At 42.1% G+C, this 11,405-nt stretch overlaps 1 protein-coding gene across 2 annotated transcripts; it reads left to right on the forward strand.

The window, feature by feature from the left end:
* Positions 1 to 6,069: 6,069 nt before the first annotated feature.
* Positions 6,070 to 10,175, forward strand: OTOR (otoraplin). Of its 2 annotated transcripts, none has more exons than XM_085004526.1 (4): positions 6,070 to 6,291; positions 6,672 to 6,811; positions 8,006 to 8,116; positions 8,466 to 8,746. In XM_085004526.1, the coding sequence occupies exons 1-4, from the start codon at positions 6,177 to 6,179 to the stop codon at positions 8,556 to 8,558; spliced, it is 459 nt and encodes a 152-aa protein (XP_084860652.1). In that variant the 5' UTR covers positions 6,070 to 6,176; the 3' UTR covers positions 8,559 to 8,746. The 2 variants fall into 2 exon arrangements, with proteins under 2 accessions (XP_084860652.1, XP_020937754.1); XM_021082095.2 differs by lacking the exon at positions 8,466 to 8,746 and adding an exon at positions 9,103 to 10,175 and having other exon boundaries at positions 6,082 to 6,291.
* The last annotated feature ends 1,230 nt before the right edge of the window (positions 10,176 to 11,405 follow it).

Raw genomic sequence — 11,405 nt, forward strand, 5'->3', positions numbered from 1 at the left:
TGATACTGTTGACCATTTTTGTGTCTCTTTTAACATTTCCTTGAATAAGACTTATCACTTAGAATTTTTATGTACATATGTGGAATATACATTTTATGGAAAAACCACTTTTAGACTTATGTAGATTTATCATAGCACTCTTGTGCACACATGAGGAAAAAGCAGAGTAGGTTTTATGCCATAAACTTTGCCCCTGCAAAGTCTGAGTTTTAACTTTTTACCTTAGTTGTCAAGTTCATGCATGTCATAAAATATATTAACAGTGAGTTACTAGAAAAAGGACCATGCTCTTGTGTGTTGACAGCAATGCCAATTGCTAGTAACTTTTCTGACTACTTGCTCTCCATTGACTGTCAAAGAACAGAAAATGTTTTGAAGACTGGCCCTGCTTTGAATGGCTGTTTGAGAGGGAGTACGTCATAATGGATTTAGTGGGAGGGAGGGAGGGAGGGGAGCGCTGGAAGGGGGGATTGTGGAGGCCTTTTGAAGGGCTTGCTTACCCTTTGAAATGGAGAACCATTAGAGGATTTTAAAAATTGAGTTATTTTCTTTCTTTTTTTTTTTTTTTTTTTGTCTTTTTAGGGCTGCACCTGTGGCATATGGAGGTTCCCAGGCTAGGGGTAGAATTGGAGCTGCAGCCACTGGCCTACACCACAGCTACAGCAACGCCAGATCCTTAACCCACTGAGCGAGACCAGGGATTGAACCCATGTCCTCATGGATACTAGTTTGGTTCGTTACTCCTGAGCCACGACAGGAACTCCTAGTCTTCAATTTGATGAGCTTTGGCAATTGTGTAGAGGTAATATAGAGCTTCTGTCACCCCCAAAAGGAAGGGCTCCCTGGTGGCCCTTTGCAGCCCTAGGCAACCACTGGTCTGTTTTTTGTCCCTGCAGTGGGGCTAGCATGCTTTTAAGGTTCATCTCTTGTTCTGCCAGTGGCTGAGCATTGGCGTTCTTTCCAATTTAGGCCCATTATGAATAAAGTGGCTGTGAGCATTCACATACAAGTCTGTGGAAATAGATTCTGTTAGAAGATTTTGAGCAGAGGAGTGACATCTAATTACTTTTGAAGGCTTTTTATATTTTGATAAAACTTTCAATTTATATGAAAGTGGCCAAAATAGTACACAGAGCTCTCAGAAATGTTTTTGATCTGTCAAGGAGGGGAAATTTCCCCCTCTACCCCTCTTGAAGTTTTATGGCTGGACTAATAATAAAATTGGCACAAAACGGAGTTCCTGTTGTGGGTAGTGGTTTGAGAATCTGACTAGTATCCATGAGAGTGCAGGTTCGATCCCTGGCCTCACTCAGTGGGTTAAAGAATCTGGCCTTGTGGCAAGTTGCAGTGTAGGTGGCAGATGAGGCTCAGATCTGGCATTGCTGTGGTGGAAGCCAGCAGCTCTGCCTCCGATTCGACCCCTCCTAGCCTGGGAACTTCCATGTGCCACAGGAGCGGCCCTAAGACAAAAAAAAAAAGGAAAGAAAGACACACAAAAAATTGGCACAAAACAGATTAATAGGAGAAAAACAAATCTAATTTGTGCATACAGAGGTCTCAGAAATGGGATCTAGGTTGTGGCCTAAGCAGGCAACTTTCATACTTTATAGAGAAATGATACATTAGAGATGAATTGTTATGGCAAAGAAGCTTAGGTTGGGGGTACTCCATTAGTGAAGATCTAAACAGTTTGGCTCGAGTTCCCGTCGTGGCACAGCGGAAACGAATTTAACTAGGAACCATGAGGTTGGGGGTTTGATCCCTGGCCTCACTCAGTGGATTAAGGATCTGGCATTGCTATGAGCTGGGGTGTAGGTTCCAGATGAGGCTCGGATCCTGCGTTGCTGTGGCTGTGGTGTAGGCTGGCAGCTGTAGCTCTGATTCGACCCCTAGCATGGGAACCACCATATGCCACGGTTGCGGCCCTAAAAAGGCAATAAATAAATAAATAAAATAAAAAGATAAACAAGTTTGGCTCTGAGGCAGTAAGTTAGTAACAAGGTGTATTTATACAGGCCTCTGAGCCTGAATTCCCTGTCTAGTAATAAGGGTGTTGTTCTACCTCCAGATGCAGGGGGCACACCTTTCACATGGGAGATTATTTCCTGCTTTCTGGGAGACACAAAGGAGGATCAAAATGTCGCTCTTGCATCAGCTGTCCCCTAAGTAACTTTAATTCAACGCCTTTGCCTTTGGTAAAGTTCTTTTGTGGCGCAGCAGGTCTGGCATTGTCACTCTCATCTTGGGTCACTGTCATGGGTTTGATCCCTGGCCTGGGGACTTCCACATGCCATGGGTGTGGCCAAAAATAAAAAAAGTTAAAAAAAAAATTCAACTTCTTTACCTTGAAGTTTAACTCCTTGCCTTTAATTCAAAGTAATCAAAATGCCATTGTGGCTTATTTGGGAGAGGCCCTCCCTGAGCCCTAACAGAACCTTTTCAGAGTGTATTGATCTGATTGCTCATTACCCCTTCATACTTCAGTGTGGCTCTCCTAAGTACAAGCCCACTTTTCTACATAACTTCTAGGTGACCAGAACATCAGGAGGTAACATTAATCCAGTTTGTTGATGTCCCAGTCATGACCCAAGAATCCAATCCAGGATCATGTGTTGAGTGCAGTTGTCGTGTCTCTTTAGTCTCTTGTCAATTCTTGAGCTTGTCATTACCTCCATGAGCTTAATTTTATATAGAGGTATTTATATATCTATGGGTTTTTCTGTACCATTATATTAAAAAATGATGAATTTACAATAGTACCTTTGCTTGCAGTCCAATAGCATTAAGTTTATTCTAGCTTTAACCCCCTCCTTGTAACTTTCTTCTCCAGGCCTGTGAATCTGCCTTGTGCCTGTTGTATTTCTATCTTGAAGTTTAGATAGGTGGCTGCTTGTAAATGTTTATCCCAGAGCCAACCCATCTCCTGCCTCAAGAAGTGTAATTAAGAGGCTGGTTGTAAATGCCCATCCTGGAATGCATCTTTCTCCTGCCTCATGGGGACCATGCTCTGGCAGAGTGTCTGTCCTAATCAATTAATCAATGAGTCTTAATTGGAGGGGTGTTATGGAACCTCTTTTTTTTTTGTTTGTTTGTTTGTTTGTCTTTTTGACATTTCCTAGGCCACTCCCGCAGCATATGGAGATTCCCAGGCTAGGGGTTGAATCGGAGCTGTAGCCACTGGCCTACACCTGAGCCACAGTAACACGGGATCTGAGCCGAGTCTGCAGCCTACACCACAGCTCACGGCAACGCCAGATCCTTAACTCACTGAGCAAGGCCAGGGATCGAACTGGAAACCTCATGGTTCCTCATGGAAACCTCATGATTTGTTAACCACTGAGCCATGACGGAAACTCCTGCAACCTCTTTTTAAGTCTGATAAAACCTAGAGACTTTCCCCAGGGGAAAAAAAAAAAAAAAATAGAGCACATGTGAGTGTAAACACCTAAACCTACTATTTCAGGGGGATCATGGATTCACTCAACACATGCTTATAAGCACCAAATATTTTTCTGAGTGCTAGTGATATAGCGATGGACAGAATAGACAGAGTCCCCCTGTGTGGAGTTTTCACCATGGCGTTGGGGGTCAAACCACGACCAAGTAAATAAACAAGGTATGTCAGGTAGTGATGTGCATCCAAACAGCATAGCACAGCCATGTGATGGTCAGATCGGATTGAGGAAGTGGGGAATGGCTGGTAAACTGGTCTGTTGGTGGAGACATATTGGCCAGAGACCTGAAGGCCTATTTCTGGAGAAAAACATCCCAGGCAATAAGCTCAGAGGGGCCTGAAGTAGAAATGACCTTTGTTTTCAAAAGACAGAGCAGCTGGTATGGCAGGAACAGAGCCAGTGAGGGAGAGTGACAGAAGGTAACTTCAGAGGAACAGAGGGGCCCAGTCTTGCAGGGCCTTGTATGTCAAGGAGAAGAGGCTGTTTCCACCCTGTCCACTTGTCCAAGACTATTTTTAGACCCTAAAGTAGCCACTGCCTCCATTTTAAGAACCCCAGACCGAGAAGCTAATTTAGGAACTCAAGGAAAAAAAAAAGTCTTTGGGGGGATTAAAGGCTCAGAGAATCCATCTGAAAGTCCAGGGGAAGGATGGAAGCAATTTTGGGACAGAGCCCTTCTCTGGCCTCCTGAATATGTGGCCACCCAAGTGTGCTACCAGGCACAACAGCCCGCTGAGTTATTCTAAGTTTAAATTCCTGTTTGTGAGCAAAATTTTACAAAGAGGGCTTTAGTCTCCAGCCTGTCTCTGCCCACTGCAAAATGCCCGTGCATCCCAGGCCTGCCCAGGATGCACTCCGAAGGCTTGGCCTCTTTTTTCTTCATTCTCCACCTTCAAATGGGCCATAATGGTTTTGCGTCAGCATCAGGTGGCTAAGTTATTGTGACAGCTCAGAGGTGGCTTTAGTGGACCTCTCCCTCTGCTTTGGGGGCCTGCCTACAGTGTGGCCATCTGAGCTTGGGCAGTGCCCATTTCTGAAAGTGCCTCTTAGATGGTAATTGTCTTTTAACTCTCCTGTGTTGAGGGCTGCCTGGAGACTGTAAGTGTCTGTAAAACAGCTGCCCGATCAGGATATTTGATGGAGGAGATTTGATCGATGCTTTCATTTTCTGAGAGATTCCCCTTAGGCCCCTAGATTATAGGAAGGAAAGATGCACTGGCATTCTGCTCTCGAAAGTGATTTCTAATTCTTTCTTTCCTTCAGGTGAAACAGGAAATAAAGAATGTAAGAACCCAATTCTAAGCTGACAGTGGATGCATGCAAAAGACACAGGACCACAAACCCACTGGGTGCCGTTTAGATGGGGTGGTTAAGAAAGATGGGTCTGGCCTATGCTGGGCCTCAGTTTCCTTGTCTATAATGAAGATGTTGGGTTATACCAGCTTCCAAATCAGGGCCAGCTGTGTAAAAGATCTTCCCCTAAAAATAACGCCCCCACCCCCATCTTCATACCACACACACCCAAACAGTAAAACTTTATTACACACACACGGACACACTTTAAAATTATGCTCTATTTTTGGAGATCCCTGGTGGCTCAGTGGGTTAAGGATCCAGTCTTGTCACTGCTGTGGCTTGTCACTGCTGTGCCTCAGGTTTGATCCCTGGCCCGGGAACTTCCTTATGCCATGGATATGGTAAAAAAAAATTATACTATATTTTGCTTTACCAGTTTATCCCTCAGAAAACTCTTTTGTACCTATTTTGTGAGCTGAATGCTCGTCCCTCATTTTGTGTGGGGAAGGTATTTGCCAGGCAACAGGAGAAGATTCTGCTCTAAAACCTTATCATCAACCAAGTCTCATGGGGCCTCCTTACAGGGCCTCTATCCTGCTTTATTTTTGGCTGCACCTGTGGCATGCGGAAGTTCCTGGGCCAAGGATTGAACCCACGCCACAGCAGTCACAACCGGAACTCCCATGAGTAGGGTCTCAGTGTGTTACAATCTATGTCTGCCCCAACAGACATGACTCCTGAGAATTCCATCATGAATGATTGGTAAACATAAGCATCCTTTGCTTATCTATTCTATAGATCCAGGTGTTTATTAAATGTTTAAATCAGAAGTATTTGTATTAGGATAGAGATCTCACATTGTCAACAGATGCCTCCAGTTAGCACTTCTTTGCTCATATATCAAAAGATGATGAGGGGTGAACTAAAAAAAAAAAAAAGTCTTTAGGAGTTTCCTGGTGGCTCAGCAGGTTAAGGATTATGCATTGTCACTGCTGTGGTCTGGTTACTGCTGTGGTGCCAGTTTGACCCCTGGCCCAGGAATTTTTGCATGTTGAGGGCATGGCAATAAAATAAAATAAAATAAATAAATTTTAAAATGACTTAAAATTCTCGTAATTCTCTCAACATTGTCATCCTGATGCAATAAACCATGAAAAAAAGAGAAGGTGACTTTAATATCAGTGGACCATTTTGGATATGATCTGCGTGCAAAAAAGACAGAGCGTTTGAGTGTTCTTGGAAAATCAGATGCTCCAAAGCCCCTAGAGCCCAGTCGCTGTTATGAAAGCAGAGGAACAGTAGCTACCACCCCATTGGCCGGGGGACTTGCCCAGATGTCTGGCCTTCACATAAAAGACAAGAAGCACTGAAGTCAGTCTCCACTTCCACGCAAAGGGTGAAAGCAAAAACAGCAAAAAAAGGAAGATGGCAAGACTGCTGTTTCTTTTCCTCCCAGGTCTTGTGGCCATATGTGCTGTGCATGGAATATTTATGGACAGACTTGCTTCCAAGAAGCTGTGTGCAGATGATGAGTGTGTCTGTAAGGACTTTTTATGCCTTTCGCTACCTTTCTATTATATAATTGGGAAAAAAATCCACTAATAGCATCAAACTGAATTGTACTTTGAAATGAATCTTCTCTAATGTGTTCGTGATAGCATTGTTTTTCCTGGTCTGGGCCTTTTGTGTCTGAGCATGAAGAACTTGCTTGGCTAAGATTCTGCTGGATGCAGCTTTAATACCTTAGTTATCTTACTCTTTTGAACTGAACATGAGCTATAAACTAGGAGGTATTAGTCACTCTGATTCCTAGTTTTCTGATGTGCTTTGCCTTTTTACTCTTCTAAAATCCAGGAGCCATTTTTTTTTTTTTCCTTCTAGATACTATTTCCAGGTGTTTTTTCTTTTTTTTCCTTCCAGATACTATTTCTCTGGCCAGAGCTCAAGAAGATTACAATGCCCCAGACTGTAGATTCATTAACGTTAAAAAAGGGCAGTGGATCTATGTTTACTTAAAGCTGGTGAAAGAAAATGGAACTGGAGAATTTTGGGCTGGAAGTGTAAGACGAGATTATTAAAATCTATACACACATCTTGACATATATTGCTCTTAATATCTTCCCTAATTAGTTATCTTCATTGCCTTTTTTTTTTTTTTTTTTCCTTTTTAGAGCCGCACCCTTGGCGTATGGAGGTTCCCAGGTTAGGGATCTAATCGGAGCTACAGCCACAGCAACACCAGATCTGAGCAACATCTGCGCTCTATACCACAGCTCATGGCAACACTGAATCCTTAACCCACTGAGGGAGGCCAGGGATGGAACTTCAACCTCATGGTTCCTAGTTGGATTCATTTCTGCTGCGCCACGATGGGAACTCCTTCAGTGCCTTTTAATGTTTAAAACTAGCTGTTAAGAATGATACAGAGGCTGCAGATCCAAGTGCAAAAATTCATATATATTTGCTTTGATTGCATTTTAAAGAGACAAAGACAATTTCATAACAAAGCCAAATGTAGGTTTATTTGATCTTTTGGCAAGAAAGACGGGTCAAACCCCTGGGGGCTTGAACATCCCAAAGAGCTTGAATCTTATTCAAAAATATTTGAGTGGATTTGCCAAGTAAAAGGCATGCGTGTTGGCAGGCAGTCTACATTTCAATATTTTAGAGGAAATTTTAGCATCCTCTTTGATTCCAAAGAATCTGCTTTTTTTTTTTTTTTTTTTTTTTTTTTTTTCAGTTAAAACATGCAAGGGTGGGCCTGGGAGAAGAGATGAAGCAGGGTTGATTTACTGTCCTTGACTGCAGTTCCAGCTTCAGAGACAGATTCTCAAGTAATAAAGAATTAAATCTTAAATTCACTCAAGTATCTGTTCATTTGAGTTTTGTGAAAACTGAGGAAGTCCTTTAAAGTAATAGTGTCGATTTACTTTTTTAAAAAGGGTTCAGACTTTACAGGTTCCAAAAAAGATTTCAGGTAGCTCACAGGATTGCATTAAGTAAAGGAATATTGAAGCAGTGAGACCCGTAAATCTGGGCCACAAAACAACAGATACACAATTTCCGTGGGTTGACCTATTTGCTGTGCATGAACTTCAGATTTGGACCTGAGCCCCCCCAGAATCTAGATGGAAGAGTGAGGCATGGGCAGTTTCATTAATTCCCATGGACAGCAAAGAGGATGCTGGAGGGTTTCTAGAAAAGGACTCACGTGAGCTTCCTTTCACCTCACTGTTACAATTCTGAGCACTCAGGTTTATGGTGATGAAGATGAGGACGACATGGGAACTGTGGGTTATTTCCCCAGCAACTTGGTCCAGGAGGAACATGTGTACCAAGAAGCTACCAAGGAAGTTTCCACCACGGTAAGCATCTCTGGGAGGGGGGAGAGGGGCTGAGAAGGACTCAGATCTTGGGGTAATGTAGACGTAGGCAGGTGTTAAAAATACATCATGTGGAGTTCCCTAGTGGCTCAGCAGGTTGAAGATCTGGCAGTTGCCATTACTGTGGCTTGCGTTCGATCCCTGGCCCAGGAACTACCCCCCCCCCACCCAGCAAAATGCATCATAAATACATCATGAACCTTACAAGATGCATCAAGCCAAGCCCCCCACTTCCAGTGGTGACATCTCTGAGACAACAGAATTTGGGGGAGCATCTATTATTAATGTTGGAAGATTAGTAAACTTTCTCTACAACCCCTTTTTATTTTAGATGCAAGTTATCCTGGAAAGGACTCCATGTCACAAAGAGAGAAACCAAAATAGTATTAACAGCTTCTTAGTGATGGGTATACTTATTGACTAAAGACTTGGGCTGGGGAAAACATCAGCACCTGTATTTAATAAAATCAAAACATTCTGGAAAATGTTTAGATTCCTTATTTTTGTGATAGTTAGACTCTACTTATGTATGAAAAATAAATTATACTCTTCCTAATGCCCTGGGGTCTTGTATACCCAGAACAGAAATAAAAGATCCCCTTTGAGTTACTTTGCAAGGTGGTTGTTTTGAAGTGATTCTCCTGGAACTAATTGCTGTGCAAAATAACTTCAAAACATCACCCCACCTACACAAACACGTCTCACTTGTCATCGTGTCTTTGCATCGAGCTTGAATGTGCCAAATAACCATAAATTAAAAGTGTTATTTGAGAACCTGCATTTTAAGTAGCTTCTGACTTAAAAGGATACTTGTGTCATACTCTTTGGGGTTCAACCTTTGCTTCTTTTACATCCAAATTTCCCTTTGATTTATTATGGTTTTAAATAAAGAATCTACATCTGTTTTCTGCATGCTTGGCTCAACCTTTTTTTTTTTTTTTTTTTTTTTGCTTTTGTTTTTTTTCCAGGATATTGACTTCTTCTGCGAGTAAGAAGTTAAGACAAATCTGCACATAGAAAGGAAACACCAAAAATAAAGAGCAAAAATCACCAAAAAATAGGTGTCCCTAATTCCTGACTTTTGTTCCAAGGGTTTGTTATCTTACGGGAGGCTGGGATGTGGGGCTGGAGATGGGAGATAAAGGTGAGGGAGTCGAGGAGGGGAGGGATTGCCTGGCCTGGGCTTCCCACCGGAGACAGGGTGATGTTTGGCTCAAGAAAGTGAACTGAAAGTAGAGAATTAATTACTTTTCAGCCTAGAGAATATTCACCACCCAGGGACCATATAGAAGATGGTTCGTTTGTAGTTATTGCTAAATAGTAATTCCCAGCTCTTTGGATCCCTGTAAAATCTAGCTCCTTGATCTTTTCTTTGGACATAACGTTTTCTACCTATTTGTCTTTCTGGTCGGTTAGAGTGTTATAATGTACCCAAAGGGACATATAATGTACCCAAAAGGACTATGTTATCAAGGAGTAGTCCAGGATTGTTGCTGTTTTTAATATTTGATGTCTTGGGATCTGATCCCTTTGGGGGAGAAAAAGAGCTGTTTGGACATAGATGTTTGGACTATGCTTCTAAATTTCTCTTTAAAAAATGTGTCATAATTATTTCAGTTAAATAATTTTACCTTCTAAATAATCAATTTACATCTCTCCGCATTTTAAATAAATTTTAATATTAGTACATTTTAAATGACTTTTAAAACATTTTAAGTAATTTTAAATTTAAATTGTTTTAATATAATACATTTAAAGAATTTAAATTTTAAATACGAGGTGGTGGGGAGTTCCCATCGTGGTGCAGTGGAAACGAATCTGACTAGGAACCATGAGGTTGTGTGTTCAATCCCTGGCCTTGCTCAGTGGGTTAAGGATCTGGTGTCACCATGAACTGTGGTGTAGATCGCAGATGTGGCTTGGATCTGGCGTTGCTGTGGCTGTGCTGTAGGCCAGCAGCTGTAGCTCCGATTAGACCCCTAGCCTAGGAAACTCCACATGCCATGGGTGCGGCCCTAAAAAGACAAAAAAAAAAAAAAAAGACATAAATAAGTGGTGGTGGGATGCATTCTGAAATATTTATGGTGGAATAGTTTCCCCTTATTATGTGCTATTCCTAGATATTATCTAAATTTCAAGTCAAAAGATACAGAAAAAAAGTCTGTGAAGGAGTTACCTTGTGGTGCAGCATGTTAAGGATCCATCATTGTCAAATGGCAGCAGTTTGCATCACCACTGTGGTGCAGGTTGGATCCTTGGCCAGGGAATTTCCACATGTTGCAGGCATGACCATCTCCAGGTTGCTTTTTTTTAAAAAAAATTTATTTTTGTCTTTTTAGGACTGCACCTGTAGCATATGGAAGTTCCCAGGTTAGGGATCTAATTGGAGCTGTAGCTGCCAGCCTACACCAACTCGGGATCTGAGCCACATCTGCAACTACAGCTCATGGCAATGTGGGATCCTTAACCCACTGAGCAAGGCCAGGCATTGAATCTCAGTCCTCATGGATACTAGTCAGGTTCATTACTGCTGAGCCACAAAGGGAGATCCTGTTTTCTCTATTTCTATTTTAATTTTGAATTTCCTTTCCTGGGCAAATTCCCCTAGTCAAAGTTGACATGCTAGGAAATATGGTGAGGGCATACAGGCAGTTTGATAGAACTACAAGTTTTTCTGTATTTAACTAGAAATTAATTTTGATTGTATATTACTGATGTGATTCTTTTGATGTAGTCATGAGCTTTTTTTTGTTTGTTTGCATGTGATTAAAATGCCTTACTATACTAAAAAAAAAAATTCACAATTTCTGAGTTAATTTTTTTAAAAAAACACTTTCACCTTGAGGTGTAGAAAGTCTGGGAGGTGGGGGCTGGGAATGGGGTTTGTTCCTCAGTTTTCTGGGGTGCGGCCATCCTGCAAGGAAGGCATTTAGGACAAGTTGGAGACTTGGACTCCAGAATGATCTTCCAGCTATATCCACTGTCACTTTGGGTGAATGTGGAAGTCAGTCAAATAAAATGGTACCCACCGCACCTCCCAAGGAAAAAGTCTCCTAAACACAAACCCACCCCATGTATTTTTTTTCTCTCACTTTATTTCATAAAAGGTTTCAGGCAGCATCTAGGGCTCCCAGCACAGGGTTAAGGTAAGAGGCATTTACCCTACCTCTCTATCTGCCTCTTACTTGCTGCCCCCCCACTCCAGACAACTCATCACTCTTTGAGAAACCAAGTCCCCCCATTGTGTCCTCAGTCTGCCCAAAGCCCCCAT

The sequence above is a fragment of the Sus scrofa genome, chromosome 17, assembly GCF_054392235.1.
Source record: "Sus scrofa isolate SSC_HxYL_T2T_F1_AM1 chromosome 17, Sscrofa_HxYL_maternal_Yorkshire_Landrace_v2.0, whole genome shotgun sequence".
NCBI classification, from domain to species: domain Eukaryota; kingdom Metazoa; phylum Chordata; class Mammalia; order Artiodactyla; family Suidae; genus Sus; species Sus scrofa.